This window comes from Lytechinus pictus, chromosome 6, assembly GCF_037042905.1.
Source record: "Lytechinus pictus isolate F3 Inbred chromosome 6, Lp3.0, whole genome shotgun sequence".
NCBI lineage: Eukaryota > Metazoa > Echinodermata > Echinoidea > Temnopleuroida > Toxopneustidae > Lytechinus > Lytechinus pictus.
The window spans coordinates 950,880-970,798 of record NC_087250.1 but is presented as its reverse complement, the minus strand read 5'-3'; the positions used below and the strand labels follow the sequence as shown (position 1 = coordinate 970,798).

The 19,919-nt window shown below is 37.6% G+C and overlaps 1 protein-coding gene across 1 annotated transcript in view; it reads left to right on the top strand.

The window, feature by feature from the left end:
• Nucleotides 1-19,919, top strand: part of LOC129263921 (ATP-dependent RNA helicase DDX51-like) — a 24,800-nt gene extending 4,881 nt beyond the window's left edge. The window contains exons 3-13 of the mRNA XM_064100610.1: nt 1,494-1,644; nt 7,838-7,983; nt 8,464-8,642; nt 9,366-9,474; nt 11,665-11,819; nt 12,139-12,160; nt 15,748-15,975; nt 17,196-17,311; nt 17,896-18,012; nt 18,871-19,036; nt 19,746-19,919. Coding sequence (XP_063956680.1) covers nt 1,494-1,644; nt 7,838-7,983; nt 8,464-8,642; nt 9,366-9,474; nt 11,665-11,819; nt 12,139-12,160; nt 15,748-15,975; nt 17,196-17,311; nt 17,896-18,012; nt 18,871-19,036; nt 19,746-19,919 — 1,563 coding nt within the window. The remainder of the gene's footprint in view (nt 1-1,493; nt 1,645-7,837; nt 7,984-8,463; nt 8,643-9,365; nt 9,475-11,664; nt 11,820-12,138; nt 12,161-15,747; nt 15,976-17,195; nt 17,312-17,895; nt 18,013-18,870; nt 19,037-19,745) is intronic.

Here is a 19,919-nt window from a genome sequence, read left to right as displayed (position 1 = left end):
ACCACTCTCAAAGTCTAAACTAGAACATTAAACCTGCATAGAATTTAATGCCACAGTCAAATGAACGAAACAGACTCCAAAAGGACCAATCACTTCAGTCAAATGAACGAAACAGACTCCAAAAGGACCAATCACTTCAATTGGTTTTATAGAAGTATTGTAATACTAATAAGCTTTGATCAGTCTGGAGTCTGTTCAGCCAATATGACTATGACATAAGAAAACTATAGGCATAATTTACAGGGATATATAAGAACAATCTTTTTTCAAAAAGAGAAAAAAACAAGAAATTATAAAAAAGCATGTTGGTAAACTATTTGCTATTTGTTTCCAAAACATTTTTCTTTTCCTTATTTTCCAGATGGATAGTATCATTGTTAGGATTTCTGTAGGGTGGTGTTGAATCCCACAATTATTGACTGCACATGAGGATGACTGTAAACTGTTATTCCTGAGGTGCTTAACAAAGGAAAGAGGTTGCTTTCTGGACAAGAATGATGTTAGAGTCTTAGAAAAAGCCAAAGAGATCCTGACCAATGAGAACCATGCCCTCCATAAAAAAAATTGATGAGATTAGCCTTAGGCAAACATCTAAGATCTCTTCCCTGTAGAACCTCACGCTTTGTAAATTCTTTTGTTCCTGTTTCAATCTGTACATTTAATAGCCATATTTGAAACTATATTACCCTCTTTCCTGTCTTTATCTTAATTTCTCTTATCTTTGCTTGTTGATTTGTATTATGTTTACTATATGTATCGTGTAATCTTTGTGTCTATCATAAGACAATCTAAATCATTTTGTGCAAACAAATTTAATTTCCATTTGTACCTGATTGCATAATGGACAATAAAAATATCTGAATCTGAGTAATCATACTGGTTCTTCTATCACCTCAATGCCTTGGCCAAGGAGTGATAGACAGGCTGGTATGAGAAGCACCGAGGGAGTGATGATTTCCACTGTCATCCGAATACATAGCAGTCCATATTTTATCATTAATCACATAACTCTATTTTCTAATATGATTTGCTCAATCACTTTGTAATCTTAAATGAGCTGCTAGCTCTACTCCTGGTCTGGGCAACTGATGCATGATACATCCACATGACCAAGCTGCAGCAGTGTGCAGTCAGTTTGCTTGAACCAGCTGTAGATATGCGCATAGCAACACAACTTGTGGCCCCTCCCTCAGTGGTTACGAGTACTATCAGAGGGTTTGATAGAAGAAATTGAAAATAAGCCAAACCCTGATGAGATGATAATAGGCGGAATAGCACCGCGTCACATGTTGCAGTTTTGACATATCTGTGATAACAATTTTAGTATGAGGTATATAATAGATGATAGTGTACTCAGATTTGTATTCATATCTTTGAGGGCCAACATTAATATGCTGACAATATCTACATGTAATTAGTTGATAAACAATACAATTTCATGGAGTAGGTTTACAAGGCTGTCTGTGATTGTTTGATTACATTTCATTGAACAGGTTTATGAGGCTCTACCTGATTGGTTGGCTAGACCTTCTGTTATCAAACAAAGTCTGACAAATGATTTACAATCAGTCACTTCAGTCAAAGGTCTGGATGAGAGACTAGTCACAGCATTGACAGAGATGGGAGTGGATAATCTCTTTCCAGGTAAAAAAAAATGATGAATGAATTCAATAATTAATAATATTTCAACTATGTTGCTCAACAGTGATTATAAGATTTGTTCAGCAAACTTTTTTGTTTCCATAGCGTGGGTTGAGTAAAAAATATACAAAGCTTAATGTTACAAAAGACATTATGACAGTAACCTGAACTATACTTGTTAGAACAGTAGTTATTTATTTCTATTTTTTCTTTCTTTCTTTCTTTCTTCCCTCCCTCCCTCCCTCCCTCCCTCCCTCCCTCCCTCCCTCCCTCCCTCCCTCCCTCCCTCCCTCCCTCCCTCCCTCCCTCCCTCCCTCCCTCCCTCCCTCCCTCCCTCCCTCCCTCCCTCCCTCCCTCCCTCCCTCCCTCCCTCCCTCCCTCCCTCCCTCCCTCCCTCCCTCCCTCCCTCCCTCCCTCCCTCCCTCCCTCCCTCCCTCCCTCCCTCCCTCCCTCCCTCCCTCCCTCCCTCCCTCCCTCCCTCCCTCCCTCCCTCCCTCCCTCCCTCCCTCCCTCCCTCCCTCCCTCCCTCCCTCCCTCCCTCCCTCCCTCCCTCCCTCCCTCCCTCCCTCCCTCCCTCCCTCCCTCCCTCCCTCCCTCCCTCCCTCCCTCCCTCCCTCCCTCCCTCCCTCCCTCCCTCCCTCCCTCCCTCCCTCCCTCCCTCCCTCCCTCCCTCCCTCCCTCCCTCCCTCCCTCCCTCCCTCCCTCCTTCTTTCGTTCTTTTACATTATCTTTTTATTGAATGTTGTGTATTAAAGCATCTTTGCCATCACAAACATAAGAATAGAATGACACATGATTATTGGATATATTACATAGAATAAATTTAATTATCAATAGAACATGCAAAGGCCCTGCTATATAAAGCTCTAAGCTTAGACTGACTATGCATTTCTACTTTTAAAAAGAAGCAATATGACGGATGAATGTTTGATCTATTTTATGACTGAACCTCAAATGTAACAGCCATTGACTTGTCAAAATGTACAATCATTTGATAGCAAAATTATGGTCCAATCTATTTCATTCCAGCATTTAGTTCAAGTTTGAATATTCGTTAGGATGCTATGTCTACATAGCTTTTTTTGTACTTTGTAAGGTGTACCGATAACTGTTTATTTATCATTTGATCCAAAATACCATTTCGTCTAATAGCAGATGAGACATTTTCCCAAGCATGTAAGACTATGGTCAGTCTGCCAAATAGCATTACATGAACTGGTTAGTAGACCAAGTAGTCCGGTCTGTTAGCGTCAAAAACACCCTACTTGTGGACACGGTGGACAAAAGCATGATTTTTTCTCCAGACCTTTGTTTATGTATGAGAATTAAAAATGGGGTATGCTCCAAAAAATCTGGCTGCAGGAACAGTGAAAAAAATGGGTGAAAATGTCAGAATTTATGAGTTTAGATTGGTCTGATATATAGACTAATCCTAGTGCAAAACTCAATAGCAGTGCATTATTTTGCATTGGTTTAGTTCTTGAATTCAGACCCTTTTTTAACAGATATTCTGTTTGTCCTCACATCTCAATGCACTAAATATCTGAATGCAGATGCTAAACAAGCCGAAGGGTGGTGGTGGAGGGGGTTGAATGTTGGTGTGTATGTACATATTTTGGTCTTGGAGTAACGATGTGCAATACACATTTTTTGCATGTGTTGGAAATTGTGTTGCCATGGTAACAGTGTATTATGGCAAAAATAAGGTACAAATCTTGCAGTTAGAACTACTTCCTCTGTTTTCATCAGATTCTCATGAAATTTGGCACACACATTGGTCTTGAGGTGAAGATGTCTAAGACACATTTTTGTGTGTCTTTCGGAAATTTTGTTGCCATGGTAACAACAAAACATTTGGTGAAAATTGGGAAAAAAACCTTACATTTCAAACTGCTTCATCAGTTTTCAATCAATTCACATGAAATTTGGCACACACATTCGTATTAAAGTAAAGATGTACAAGGCATTTTTTGTGTGTGTTTCAGAAATTGTGTTGCCATGGTAACAACATATTATATGACAAAATTTAGGTAAAAACCTTACAATTTGAACTACTTCATCAGTTTCAAACCAATTCTCATGCATGAAATATGGCTCACACATTGGCCTTGAGATAAAGATGTGCAAGAACCTTTTTTTTCTTGCATTTGTCAGAGAGTGCATTGCCTTGATAACCACATATAGCCAGAAATGCATATAGCCAGAAATGCAGGGAAAACTCACCAATTGTGGATCAATCTACTTCTGTTTTCAGCCTGTGCTCAGAAAAGTTTACACAAATATTAATTTTGGGTAAAGATTCATATTCCGTGTTAAAGGGGAATCCAGCCTTGGTCATAAAATGTTGTGTGGAAAAGGAGAAAAATAAGAATGTTGAAAGTTTGAAAGCAATCGGATAAGCAAAATAAAGTTATGGCTGCTTTAAAATTAAGATCCATAAGGCTACTAGTATGTAGATTTCAAATTGACAATGGGTAAGTAAATTATGACAAGGGAAGAGGCTGCAAGGACAACTTTCCCATTGGCCTTGTACTTTGATTTTTGGTTTTCTCCTAAATTCCATTGGGGCCGTAATATAAACCTGTTAGTATAATGTTTTATGTCCTCATGAAAGAAAGATACAATTTGAAGTAAAACTTTTGAAAAATACATTTTAGTCCATTAATTATTTCTGTACATGGAAGAGTGGTCCTTCCCTTACATCATTATGACATCACATATGCGGCCAATTTGAAGTCTTCATGGGTTATATAGTGATTACCAATGTTTACAACTTTTATATATTCACAACTTTCTTATGGTTTGTCCGATATTGTTCAAACTTTGACCTATTGTCTGATTTTTCCTTTTCCTCTAAAAACAAATGTTTATTTGGGTTGGATTCCCCTTTAACATCATAAGATAGCGCAGGGTATTCATGGTATTAATCACCTTCAATAATATTTATAGGGTTTTTTTTGGGGGGGGGCGGAGGAGGTCCTTAAAAACTGACAACATAAAAATATAGAAGGTTAAAGGCCATGGCCATTAGGAACTTAAACACTCTTAAAGAAAGCACCCCTTCCATTTTTTTTTTTTTTTTTGGGGGGGGGGCTTTAGAAAATTGCCACATAAAGAGTAAAAGGAAATAATTACAACTAGGAACTGACCCCCCCCAAAAAAAAAAAAGGGGGGGAATCCTTTACACGTCAGCGTATTAATTTAAAGCCTAAAACATTCTGGTTTTGATAAAAGATCATTTCCGGTGCCCAATTAATCAACGTTTTATTTATCTCCTACTCAGTATTTGTTCATTTCAGTTCTTACTCTGACTTTCATACATCACTTTTTGCACTTCTTGCACTTTAGAGCTTTACCATACCTTCTTGTTTTGTTTCCTCTCCCCCCCCCCCTCTTTTCTCCCTCTCTAAGTACATTTTTCTTTGCTATTTTAATTCATTATTATCTAGCAACAATTATTCCATTTTGAATGCTTACACCTACACTGAAATATAATACCATGACATTTATTATTTTCTTCATAATCTTTTAAACTCTATTTTGGCTACACTCTGTCCTAAATAATACTATTAGCTATATTTAATGTCTAGTTTAAAGAATTTAAGAAATGGCTGTCATGATATTATATTTTGGTAAAGGTGCATCAAATTCATAGTTGCAGCATTCAGAATGGAATAACTGTTGCTTAAAAAAAAATGGATTTAGTTGTTTTCCGAAAATCCTCTGTGAAAATTTTAGTTATATCACTGAGTTTTCCCATTCCTGCAGTTACCACCATCTGAAAGGGATATGACTAGAATATATGTAGAGAAATAAAAGTAATCATTTGCTCAATGAACAGTGAATACGTTCGTCCTTACTCCAATGGAAAATTATTTGCATTTTTTGTGACAGTCAGATCTTGCATCCAACAATTTTGCTACTGAAACATAATATTCATTTTTTGACAATTGGAGATGTAGGATGTATAAAGCAGGGGCTGTCACAGAAATATACTGAAAAAATTAAATGAAAGAAAATAGAAGGCAAAAATTTATTGTGCACATATGCATATTTTTGATATGGTATGTTATTGAGTCATGGATTTGCAAGTGAATTTCTAAAACAAGTGCAGAGATTTTTGTATATATATATTTCTATGATTAGTTGCATGATTAAAGGTACACTTTATAATATGTCAGAGAAAATATACTTGGAGAGATAGAGGGTAAAAAAAGGAGAGAGGAAACATTAGATGGTATGGTGAAGCTCAAAATCAAGAGTGATGTGATATAGTTAAAAAGAAAGAGTAGGAATGGAATATGAATAAAAGACTGAGTAGGAGAATATAAATAAACAATGATTAATTGGCTACTGTAAACAATTTTTTACCAAAGCAGAATGCATTAAACATCAAATGAATGGTCTGAACTCTGAAGTGCAAATGACTCTTCTTACCTTTTAATGGGGGGGGGGGCCTTTTTCTGCTCAAAAAAATATATCAGCCCCCTATTTTTTCAGGGGGGGGGTTAAGTTCCTAGTCATAATCCTTTAACTTTAACTTTTATGAGGTCATTTTCTAAAGACCCCCCCCCCTCCCCCCCCCAAAAAAAAAGGGAGTAATGTCTCGCTTTAAAATACAAAGACCCCTGAGGGGCAAAGGCGTAGACTGGTTGAGCATGGGGAGATAGAAGTGGTATGGGGAGGGGTGCACATCTTGGGGAGGTGGAACTAAGGTTTGGAAAATTAGCCGTTGAAAGTAGAAGGGGTACACATTTTGTTTTGCTTGCCAGTTTTGGAACTCCTTTGCCACAGCGGAAGGTTTCACATTCACCCAGTGTACCCCCAGCCTATGCCCTTGAGGGGATGCTTATTTCAAGAGTGTTAATGGACACCGCCTTTAACCTTTATTTTGATGTCAGATTTTAAGGACCGATCCCGCTCCTCCCCCAAAACCTAGAAATATTACTGAAGGTGACTCATATATTTTAATGCAGTTTAGAATTTAATATGAATCTTTACCCAAAGATGAATATTTCTTCCAACTTTTATGAGCACTGACTAAAAAAAGGGGAAGTCGTTTGATCCACAATGAGTTTTCCTGCATTTCTGGCTATCATATGTGGTTACCATGGCAATATACTCTCTGACAAATGCACACAAAAAATGGTTCCTGCACATCTTTACCTCAAGGCAAATGTATGAGCCAAATTTCATGAGAAATGGTTCAAAACTGATGAAGTTGTTCAAATTGCAAGGTTTTTACCTAAATTTTGCCATATAATATGTTGTTACCATGGCAACACAATTTCTGAAACACATACAAAAAGTGCCTTGTACATCTTTACTCTAAAACCAATGTGTGTGTCAAATTTCATGAGAATTGATTTAAAACTGATGAAGCAGTTTGAATTGTAATTTTTCCCCCAATTTTCACCAAATAATATGTTGTTACCATGGCAACAAGATTTTTGAAAGACACACAAAATGTGTCTTAGACATCTTCACCTCAAGACCAATGTGTGTGCCAAATATCATGAGAATCGGATGACAACAGAGGAAGTTGTTCTAACTGCAAGATTTGTACCTTATTTTTGCCATAATACACTGTTACCATGGCAACACAATTTCCAACACATGCAAAAAATGTGTCTTGCACATCTTTACCCCAAGACCAAAATATGTACATACACACCAACATTCAACCCCCTCCATCACCACCCTTCGGCTTGTTTAGCATCTGCATTCAGATATTTAGTGCATCGAGATGTGAGGACAAACAGAATATTTGTTCAAAAAGGGTCTGAATTCAAGAACTAAACCAATGCAAAATAATGCACTGCTATTGAGTTTTGCACTAGCGCTAGTCTATATATCAGACCAATCTAAACTCATAAATTTTGACATTTTCACCCATTTTTTCACTGTTCCTGCAGCCAGATTTTTTGGAGCATACCCCATTTTTAATTCTCATACATAAACAAAGGTCTGGAGAAAAAATCATGCTTTTGTCCACCGTGTCCACATAATTCCGCTAACAGACCAGACTAAAGTGGAATTAAGATGAAATGGTAAGTTTGTAGTAGACAGAATAAAATTAGGCCAGAATTATTTCTTTATTAAATGAATTGGTAAGAGACCAATCATGTTTGTGCCATAGTTATCACTTTTATAATGATTGTTTGTTCTTTCTTTTTTAAAATGTATCTCTACACAGTTCAGCAGCATATAATTCCTATACTACTAAAGTCTCTTCAGTACGGCATACATACCGGTCATGCTGGTTATAGACCTAGTGATCTCTGTATATCAGCCCCTACTGGTAGCGGTAAGACGCTTGCATATGCTATACCTATAATACAGGTGAGTAGTAAGATCCTTGTGGGACTACCTTTATTCCTGTCAGCCATGCTAAATGTATGATCAAACATTCTCAACTCCTATTGGTAAGACATAAGGTAAATGGCAAAACTTTGTAAAATAGTAAACTAATGGTAACACTTTTGAACCAATGCGCAAGTTATTTTGCTAATATTGTCTTCCATGCTTTTCTACATGTGCTATTTGAATCATTTGCAAAATAGCATGTTAGACCATCAAATATGCCATAGGGGTCAAGGGGGAAAATAAATCCAGTTAATGATATTTACATGTACATGTATGTTTGGCCTTATATTTTTTCATTTGTTTGTGTCACACAGATGATCTGCATAGATGTCAGAACTTAAAGAAAACTTACAATTAATTCTACAAGTTAAGGGAAAACAGGACAGTTATTTTCTTACGTTAGTAGGTACATAACTTGTTCAGCACTGATAATTTCTAATCTTCTCTCTAATTTAGGCTCTGATTGATAGAGTAGTTTGTCAAGTGCGAGCTCTCATCGTTCTCCCGACACGTGACCTTGCGACCCAGGTTTATAAGATTGTCAGCTCGCTCTGCAAGGCCACGCCCCTTAGACCTGTTCTGATTGGAGGAATCAAGAAATTCTCTCAGGAACAGAGTGGACTTGTAAAAGAGATGTATGTCAATTATTAGATTCAATGTATTATTATCTTTAAACACAAGTCTAGCCTTCACTGGAACATACACAAGCATAAATGAAAAAATATTCTACATAATATCAAATTTATACAAACCCATTGTAGGCATGAATAATAAAAATAAATGTAAAACTTTCATATAGTCTTTCACTACCCTTCAGCACTCTCTAACTCACTACCGTATTAGAGAACATAAGATTTAGTGAACTGAATCTGCTCTGTGCCCAGCATTGTAGGGAGTCAGTGAATGATTAAACTACTGTTTCAACTATGGACCATTTAATTTTTTGACACTGAAAACTGACTAGTAAATATTAACGTCATGTATGTTATTAAAAACATGTCTGCCTGTTTTAAAAAAAGTGATAAACAAAAAATACGCAATATAATGGTATCTGGTTGTATTTTTCATTATCTGGTCACATAATAACCTATTTTTATTTTTTTTCTGCTCCTTGGCAATTGAAGATGAGAGCAGACTAAACCAACATACCTTAATGGCTAATGCCTATCAGATGATTTTCTTTTTCTAGCCAATTTATTTTGTATTTTAAAGCATTTATTTAGACATTAACAATAAGGATTAAACATATTTATTGAACTCTGTTCTATAGATATATTTGATTGCTTTACATTTTTCAGTATATTTCCTTTTCACAGCAGCACATACTTCATGTTTGAGTTTGTTTGGTTCATTTTTAGTGATGGAGAATTTCACTCCCTTGCTGATATCGTCATAGCAACGCCCGGAAGACTTGTTGATAATCTCTGTAAGACTGTTGGATTCAATCTTCATCATCTTCGCTTTCTGGTTAGTACCCCTTCCTCCCTCACTCCCTCATTGAGAGCGTTGTAGGCTCAGTCGGTAACGCGTCTGCCCGTCGAACCAAAGATTGTGGGTTCGAGTCCACCCCGGGTGGATGACTGAAGCCAGTGCATTGTGTGTAAATGTCTCTCCCATGTTTCATAGATGCAGGCTATGTTACAATGTAAAACACTCCATCCATCGGATAGGATGTTAAATGGAGGCCCCGTGTAGAGGAGAGTCACCACCTTTGCACGTTAAGAACCCACTGCACTATTTGTATATAAAGAGTAGGGGGAAACCCCGGTGTAGTTGTCCACCTCCACTCCCCCCAATCAGTTATATCGGGAGGAGAGACCTGCGGGTCATAGTGATTTAGTTCACTTTTCGCCTCCCAGGCACAGGTGATGCCAAACAAATAATAAAAATAATGCTCTTCATCATCTTCTCCATTATTTATTGCTGCACAAACACTTCAAGTCATGGCACACTCTTACACAACAAGGTTTTCTATCAACTTTCACACATTTTTTAAAAGTTGATGAGAATTAGACAATAGATAGAATGTTAAATTTATAATCACATGTTGGCCTAAAAAAGCATATTCAGAAATGTAACAAATTAATGGAAAATGCTAAAGTTTCCTAAACAATTTTGATTTCTCAATCTGAATCTATCGATTCTTATTTTCAATTACAAATTGATCAAGTTTAAATTCTGGAACTTTTTATGTGATATAATCGTTCATTAATGAATCTTCGCTTTAAAATACTGTATTACGATTTTACACTGAATAATGTTTTTTTTAGCCATTTGGGTCCAGAGAGTTTATTTGATTAAGCATAACTTCAAAATTAAAATTGCATGCACTTATGTCGTGAATTTGATCTAAAAATATGGGTGATACATTCTTGAAGAAAGTCGTTTCATGTTGTAGCAAATTTGTTTTGCGATCAAAGCTTGTGTAAAGCATTAAGAAGGGAGCTTGTGGTGGCACTTCCTGTTGTCGATGTGTACACATGATCGTTCCTTTTTTCGCGAAAAAAGGTGCTTTTTTAGCCCGGTTATAAGTAAATTCAAGAACACAAATGTACGCGAATTTAAAAAAAAGGTCAATTTTTGTCGACGATGTACTCGATTTCTTAAAACAGGGTATATATTTTTTTTGTCAACACGAAAATGTGAAATTCTAGAATTATACCAATTTCTCTCATATTTGTTCGAGTCATGTTTTGCTGTTATCTTACAAATGTTCACAGGACAGCTATGTTGGCTGCCATGATTACAAATGTAGTTCTTCTTTAAAGGGGGTGATTTTGTAAAAGTGTACTTCAACCCTATCTAGGCTGGGGTATTTTGGGAGTTCATATGGGGGGGGGGGGGGGGCTAAGTGATTTATGCTAATTTATGCATAATTAGTATGCAAAATCATACTTTTACCTCTAACTCCTTAAATAAAGCTCCAAATATTCTAATTTTGGGTATATACACTCTTTTTGGTGTACATGAACAAAATCGCGATATCAAATCATTTTCTTATGTATTGTTTTTTGCAATTTCTTATGTATTTCCTTGTTTTTCGACCTTTTGTTTTTCATTGTTTTTTTTCAATGGAATTTGTTGGGGACTCTACTGAAATCATAAAAAGCATAAAATAAATCCATTTAGACCAGCAAAACTAAAAATAATCATACAATTATGATTTTTGGTAGAAAACACAATTTGCATTGACTTTGTACACAAAATCACGTTATTGAGCAATTTTTGGTCTGACATGCACTTACATAATGTTGCATAATTTCGGAACCACGTACCCGGGTGACGCAAAATTGATCTTAAAACTTGCGCAAGACTTGAAAGTAAAAAGTTAGCGCCTAGAAAGGGTTAAATGCAAAAAAGGGTCGTTTTTAAAGGTTTTCAGTTTTAATGTAAAAAATGGCTCAAAATGTACTCTAAACAATGCCAAAAAGGGGGTATTTTTCGAGTTGAGGAATGATCATGTGTAAGCATTCGAATAGGTAGTGCCACCACCCACCCACCCAATGTAGAAAAGACCAATAACCTCCACATATATAAAATCATTGTTTGTAGGTCCTCCACTAGCTCTCCTATCCCCTCCCATCACCACTATTTATAATCACATATTACCTTATATTGTGGAGAAATATTGATGACCACATATTTTCATATCTTCAGGTGATTGATGAAGCAGATCGGTTGATGGAACATATCTCACAAGATTGGATTGCTCAAGTTGAAAAATCAGCTTACACCCCTCAGTCTGATGATGGAATAACCCCACCATCATTCACTTCAATTAGACAACGGCCTGGTCCATTGACAGTCAGGAGGTAACCCTTTTATTTGCAATGTGTCATTACGTAACATAACCAGTTTAAGAACTAAATGTTTTGTATGATATTAGATTGCAATACCGGTATGTGACTTTGATATAAATGAAGAAGTTTGTTTCTTTTATTGGTTCATTTACAAATTCTTTGGTGACAATATTTTTTAAAATTCATATCTTTTTTTAATTGTTCCACCAATATCTGCCAAAATAATCACAAAAGGTTTTTACTAGTTTAGGTGTATTCAGCATTTTGCCTGAACACAATTGTTGAAGCTTTTGTTATCTTTTGTCTTTTTTTTTTTTTTTTTTTTCTTCAGGTCATCAGCACATCAACTACCGGTAAGTACCACAGATGTTAAGTATCTTGCTCGTACAATAAAATGCTTGACCAGCTTTACATCTTGAGAGAAAACTGACTTGATCCATACACATGAAACAGTTCATATTGTTTTTGAAGTTCAAATGTACATTTGCATTTTTGTGACTGTCTTCAGAAGTAGCTTTTGTTTAGCGTCTCAGTCATATTTTGTCACTGAAGAAATGTGTGATCTTTTTTTTTTTGTCTCGCCTGCATAGCAGAGCGAGACTATAGGCGCCGCTTTTCCGGCGGCGGCGTCAACATCAAATCTTAACCTAAGGTTAAGTTTTTGAAATGACATCATAACTTAGAAAGTATATGGACCTAGTTCATGAAACTTGGACATAAGGTTAATCAAGTATTACTGAACATCCTTCTTGAGTTTCAGGTCACATGACTAAGGTCAAAGGTCATTTAGGGTCAATGAACTTAGACCATACTAAATAGGTTCATTATTGCGGATTGAAATAATCGCTAGAGGGTATTCATTTGTCTCGCAATCTACTATGGTCAACAAGGAAATTCGTGATCACTCTCGCAAAAAGTGTTCACTGGCTTTCTAGGAAATTCGTGATCACTCTCGCAAAAAGTGTTCACTAGCTTACAAGTTCACGAGCTTTCGAGTGCCGCTGCAACTCTTTATCAAGTGACGAAAATTATCTGATGACGTACTCTATTTATACTAATCTCCAGGACCGTACGCACGAACGCGAGAACAATAGGTGGGCATTGATCCGTTGCGTGGGATACGGTGCGGCCGGTAATCCGTATATGCAAATAAGCCGGGGGTATATGCAAATACGCCGTGGGTCGGCAATATGCAAATTAGACAAAATTGGCGGGCTCGCTAGTTTCCCGTGGGCGGGGGCTGACTAGCTGAGCGGTCCCTCGTTCGGGGCCGGGGACGATCGGGTCGGCGTGCACTGCCAGGTAAGGGGGTATTGTGCTGTCGGATGGTTCGCATCCAGAAGTCGGGGATGTCGATCCCGCTGTCTCTGTTGAAGTTGTTAGGACAAAGACGTATACTAATAGCCTCCTTAATCCTGCGTGTATACCAATGTCTCTCTTTGGCAATGCAATGTACACCCTCCCAATCTGGGTGGTGTTGCTTCTCCCAAGCATGTTCTGCCACCGCGGATGTGTCGGTTCGCTGTAACCGAACATCGCGCTTGTGTTCAGAAATGCGTTCAACTATCGGTCGGGCTGTTTCTCCGATGTAAGACCCGTCACATCCCTGGCAAGGAATGTTGTATACTACGCCATCACGTCTGTGATCAGGGATAGGGTCTTTGGGGTGTACAAGCTGTTTGTGTAAGGTGGTGTCCGAGCGGAAAACCGTTCGGATACCGTGACCTTCTAATCGGCGTTTAAGTTGTTGTGAGAGGCCATCTATGTATGGCAAGACTGTGCAAGTCTTGAAAACCTTCTGATCCCTTGGTGGTTGTTTTTTCTTGAAAGTGTTCTTGATAAAACGGCGTGGGTAGCCGTTGCTGTACAAGGCGCCACGTATGTGTGCTCTTTCTTTAGGGAGTTCAGGTGGGTGAGTTATGATACGTGCTGCTCTGTCGAACAGGCATTTAACAAGACCCTTCTTGACCGATTTGTCGTGATGAGAATCATATGGTATGTATTGGTCTGTATGAGTGGGCTTGCGGTAGACAGAGGTGGAGAGTTTCCCGCCCTCGTGTCTTTGGACTAGCGTGTCAAGGAATGCTAATTTCCCTCCTTGCTCAGTCTCCAGAGTGAACTGGATGGACGGTTGCTGGCTATTCATGTATGAGAGTAGGCTGTCTGTTTCGGATCTATTTACGATTATGAAAGTGTCATCGACGTATCTCTTCCACACCCGAGGGTGGCATGTGGAAGGACACTTGGGCAAAGCGTTCTGTTCAAAACCTTCCATATATAGGTTAGCCACAACCGCTGAGACTGGGCTACCCATTGCTGCTCCTTCTGTTTGCTCATAGAAAGAGCCTCTGTACAGAAAATATGTGGACCTGAGGACGAACTCCAGGAGTTCGGCTATTTGTTCGGGCATAAGTGTGGTACGTTCTGATAATGTGGGATCGGATTGCATGCGTTGCAGGGCCGTCCTGCATGCGCCCTCTATCGGTACATTAGTGAAGAGGGAGACTACATCAAAAGAGATCATGGATTCCTGTTCGTTAACTGTCTGCTCCGATGTGAATTCAGCGAATTCACTGGAGTTGGAAACCGTGTGTTCTGAGCAGTTAGTGAGAGGGGACAGGATGTCCGCCAGGTACTTTGATAGGTTATAGGCAAATGAACCTATGCATGATACTATTGGTCTGAGGGGTATCCCGGGTTTGTGTATTTTGGGCAACCCGTATATTCTAGGTGGCTGTTTCTGTGTGGGCTTTATCTTTTTGTATGTAGCCTCATCTAGAACTTTGTCTTTCTTTAGTGCCAGTAACGTACTGGTCAGTTTGCGACACATTCGATCTGTGGGGTCTTTCTTTAGCATTTTATACGGACCAGAGCTCAGAAGCTCGGTCATTTTGTCTTCGTAGGCGGTACTATCTAAAATGATTGTGGCACTACCCTTATCCGCAGGGAGGATTGTAATGCTATCATCATTCTTGAGTGTCTTAAGAGCATCACGCATCTCTCTTGTGGTATTCGGTTTCGGAGGACGTGCTCTCTGTAGAATGGAATCTACATCTTTTCGTGCGGCATCGGCCGAAACTGGATCAATATACTTGACCGCGGTTTCAACCTTAGCTACAATCTTGGTAATGGGCAATTTTGGGGGCGACACGGCAAAGGCGAGGCCTTTCTTAAGCAATTGCTCCTCGGTGGAGGTGATCTGTCTCGAGGATAGGTTAACAACCCATTTATCCTCATTCGCTAATGAGGCGGTGACCTTCTTCGATTTGGGTTGTATCAACTTTTCAAATTTAGCCTGTTGCCTTTTCTTGCATTTAGCGAAAACATCTGCGTAGATATTTTCATTAACCTTCAGAATGTCTGTACTATGTTGGGCTTGCTTAGTCTCTTTGATATCGGCTTTTAAAGTTTCGTATTCCGTCTTAGCCGAATCAATCGTGCATCTAGTGAGAAAGATGCGTTCTTTCAGAAAACAGAGGGCGGCCGTTTCTGCTACCTTTCTTGCTCCTTGGTGTTCATAGGAGGCTTGACCCGCAGGTCTTTGGGAACCACTGACGCTTTAATGCAACGCACAAGAAAGGTCAAGTGGTTGGAAAATCGAGCTATCTTTTTACTACATCGTTCGTATCTTCGAGTCAACTTTAGGGCGGGGCGCGCATATGTTCGTTCAATAATACTAAATAGGTTCATTATTGCGGATTGAAATAATCGCTAGAGGGTATTCATTTGTCTCGCAATCTACTATGGTCAACAAGGAAATTCGTGATCACTCTCGCAAAAAGTGTTCACTGGCTTTCTAGGAAATTTGTGATCACTCTCGCAAAAAGTGTTCACTAGCTTACATTTGATTAGGATTAGTATCACCATTTTATCATTTTGCTTTGTATTCTGTAGAAAAACATTTTAAAATCCAGTCATTAATGATTTTTTTTTTATACAGCTTCAAAAGCTGCTTTTCTCAGCTACTCTCTCTCAGAACCCTGAGAAATTAACCCAGCTAAGATTATTCCAACCTCATCTTATCACCACGGCAACCAGTAGTAAGGCCCCACCCACATCAGGATGGAATCTGGATAGAGAGAAGGATAGATTAGATGAGGAAGGAGAGGAAATAGATGAAGGAAGAACTGATTTTGTTGGAAAGTATACAACTCCTGTTGGTTTATCGGTATGTATTCCTACATTGCCTCGAGGCTTTTCTTGCGTAGATATTCTACCAAATACTGTACCATATTTGCAACTTGAATACCCATGGCACAGTTCTTACCAGAAAGTTTTAAAAAGCTATTTTTTATGCTTAAGTTTTAAAATGTTGTTTGCACTTTCTCTGATACTTTGTAAAAATTCCATATTAACTTTTTTATGAAACATTTGAGAATTTCCTTGTGACATTTGTATTTCCAGTGCCCTTGGAATGATTTTTTGAGTGGGGTGCTGAAGTAAATGAGATCAAATTGGTCCCGAGAAATTTTAAAAATCAAGAAAAAAAAGTTTTTTGGTTACATTTTGACTCAACTTCCAGAATACCTGGGTGTAATTTAAAAAAAATCAAAATCAGATGTAAAATATCTTAATCTTAATCTTGCGTAAAGATTTTAGTTTCAGACTCAATAAAGGATAACTACAACTGAATTTTGATTGACCTACCAACTTTTAAAAAGTAGTATAAGTGTGTTTAAACTTGATTTTCAAGTTTAAACAGCAACATGAATCATGATTCAAAATGCAATTACAGAACACAAATGCGCCAGCAGTGCACCGTTCATGATCGTAAACACAAAGCTCTCATCACAAGGTCAACTCTGGTGCACCCTTGTGTAGGTTTCCACTGCGATCACATGCTTGAAAATTTAATTGTGTTCAGTATCGTATTTTGTAGCATTCTTGATGCTGATTGTCCTTAAGAGCTTCCATCTTAAAAATTTTCTCCAAATTGTGATCTGAAATATGTTTAGTTTTATGACTGGGAATGGGGGACATTGAACACACCCTTTGTTTCTTTTTATGTCTGTTTTGTAATTGTGTTTTGAATCATTATTTGTGTTGTTGAAAATTTGAAAATAGACATGGAAAACACCCTTAGAAGCTGAATCGACATCAAATAAGTTAATCTGGTCCAAGACTTGTTGAGTAGTGTAAAAATTAGAGGTGATAGTAAACTATATTGATGTTGTTATAAGGAATTGAATTGTTTAAATCAAAATTCATATATCAATGATAAACTTGATATCATTCCTGCAGTGTGGTTTGAAGTTTGTCATTTATCAATTTTTTCTAAATCTAGTTGCAGGCTTGTTGTGTAGTGTTCAATTGTTTTTAATATTTTTTTCTGGTCTTGTGAAATTTAACCTTCAATAAAACTGTTTCATTTTTTAATTGATATACTAGGAATATTATGTCCAGTGTACAGCGGGTGAGAAGCCATTGGTTCTGAAGCATTTCCTCATCAATCTTTACTTCAAGCAAGTACTCTGCTTCACAAATAGTGTTCAGACTACTCATAGGTGAGCATTGTATGTCATTGTCATTCAAATTTTTCTGAAAATAGGTGCACTCTTTCCCCTTATAACATTGGGGCATTACGCTCTATCATATTTAATTATCAGAATTCATAGAAAATAAAGTGACAAGATATCTTTAAGATGTAGCTATGCAACCCCTTATATTTTGTCCTGTCATCCATCATTAGTTTTTTTGAGACCATGACATCTGCAGCTGATATCTAAAATACCCCAGCCCGCCCCCCTCTTCCAGAAAGTAGTGAGACTAATATACCCCGGGATTATTAGTGTTAAATCAACATAGTAAATGAATAAGAAACCTCGTGTCAACTTCTCTGGGGTAATTTCTTTGTTTAGGAATGTATCTCACTTTGTGGTTTGCTTGAACTTGGATGTAATAAAAGCCTCAAGAGTAGAGATCATGGATGATTTGTGAGGGGGTGGGGTAATTTGGAGACAAATATTACTATCATTTAAGAGGAAGAATAGAGGTTGGTATATATTGATGATACAAATATTTAGAAGATAGAGGATTGGCAATGTTTTGTGATGGAAGAAAAAAAGAATTATATATATTGTTTTTTCAGGTTATATCTTCTCTTGAAGTTGATGGGTGGTGTTGATGTAGCAGAATTCTCATCTAATCTCAGTCAAGCTCAAAGACAAAACATCCTCAAACAATTCAAAGCTGGTAAAATACAGATGTAAGTATTATTATGTTCTGCAGAATGTTGCTATAGGATTGGTCAGAAGTCAGTCATGTGATAAAGGATTATTTTCCCATCAATCATCACTCGCAGTGATGAAACTTTTGTCCAGAGGGTTATAATGCGTTATGATTTAGTTTGAGTATGCACAAAATGAAGAGGTCATTGCCGCTCAATTTTTTTTGTTCCATCATTTTCCATCACCTGCAGTGATGATCGCGCAAGATCTAGATGCGCGTGCCCAGTGTACATACGTGCCAGCAGTAAAACTTTGCATAAAATAAAAGTGCGTTGCCCCTCATTCGTTATGTAGTTACGGTAAAATTCCATTGTGATGTCACAATCAATCTTACATGGGCAAGATTTTGGATACTTGCGCACAGGTTGCATACGCGTTAAAACAAGCATAATCGTTTCAATGGGGTTTTTTTTCAAAGGAAACCTTGATTTAAAAAAAATTAAAATTCTTCTTATAGAGACGTATTGATATTGGTTTGTTCTTTTATAGTGGTTGCTGATGCGTAATATAAAGCCTTTAATCACCTCTTAATTTGCTTAGTAAAGCCTATCTACACCTATATTCAATAATGAATTTCATTATACTAGACTTTCATTCTAACATTCAAAGTCTTACAAATAAAAATATGTATTCTTGCTCATCTTCCAGCTTATCAAATATATTCTTCAGACCAAAACTCTGCATTTCATAAATCAGGAAAAGAGGAACAATTAGGAACTCAGTGCTCTCCACTCCATCTCCACTTAGAAAAAGCTCTTAGAGACGTATGCAATTTTGCCTATGTATTTTGCGCTATACAAAAACGATTCATTATTATTATTACTAAATCTTTTCAGCCTGATCTGTTCTGATGCCATGGCTCGAGGAATGGACATTGAGAATGTTCGATGTGTTATCTCATACGATCTACCACCTCACCTTAAGACATATATACACAGGGTTGGACGAACAGCCAGGGCTGGACGAGGGGGCACTGCCTTCTCATTTGTCAGGAAAAAGGAAGTAAGTTATGGTTGCTAGGTTTGTCATGGTGATGATGATGATGGATGATGATTGATGAGGGTGATGATGATGGTGATGATGATTATAATGTTTATGGTGATGATTTTGATGATGATGATGGTAATAATGATGGTGATGGTGAAGATAATGGTGATGATGATGATTATAATGTTGATGGTGATGATTTTGATGACAATGATGAAGATGATGATGGTGGTGACGATGGTGGTGATTATAATGTTGATGGTGATGATATTGATGATGATGCCGAAGGTGATGATAGTCATATTAGTGGCATCATTTGGTTTATGACAATGAGTTTTCTCTGTTTTGAGAAAAATCATTGTCACAGAAACATGTTTTATATATATATATATATATATATATATAATGCATTGTTCAATGGTATTGAAAAGTTTTATCAGTTGCCTGAAGATCGCACCTCACGTAGGTTGCGTGAAACTCAGAGTTGCAACTAAATTTGATGAACCTCCAGTCAACCTTGTGAACTTGTGTTTATTATTCAAAGCTCTTCCTGTGAAGGACATCGAGCACTCTATACAAGGATAGAATGCCCGAAGTATATATATATATATATATATATATATATATATATATATATATATACCATCATCATCATCACCATCACAATCATCACATACATATAATATATAACATGTTGCTTTCACTCATGTAATTTATCCTAAAGGTCAACAAATTCAAGCATATGCTGAGGAATGCTGGGAAGGATGGCATCCAACGACACACAGTTTCATCCAATCAGCTTGAAGCTCTCACACCATCTTACAGTGAAGCACTTTCCAAGCTATCCACCCTACTCAGAGTATGTATAAGTAATCATCTATTTTTTTTTAAATTCTAG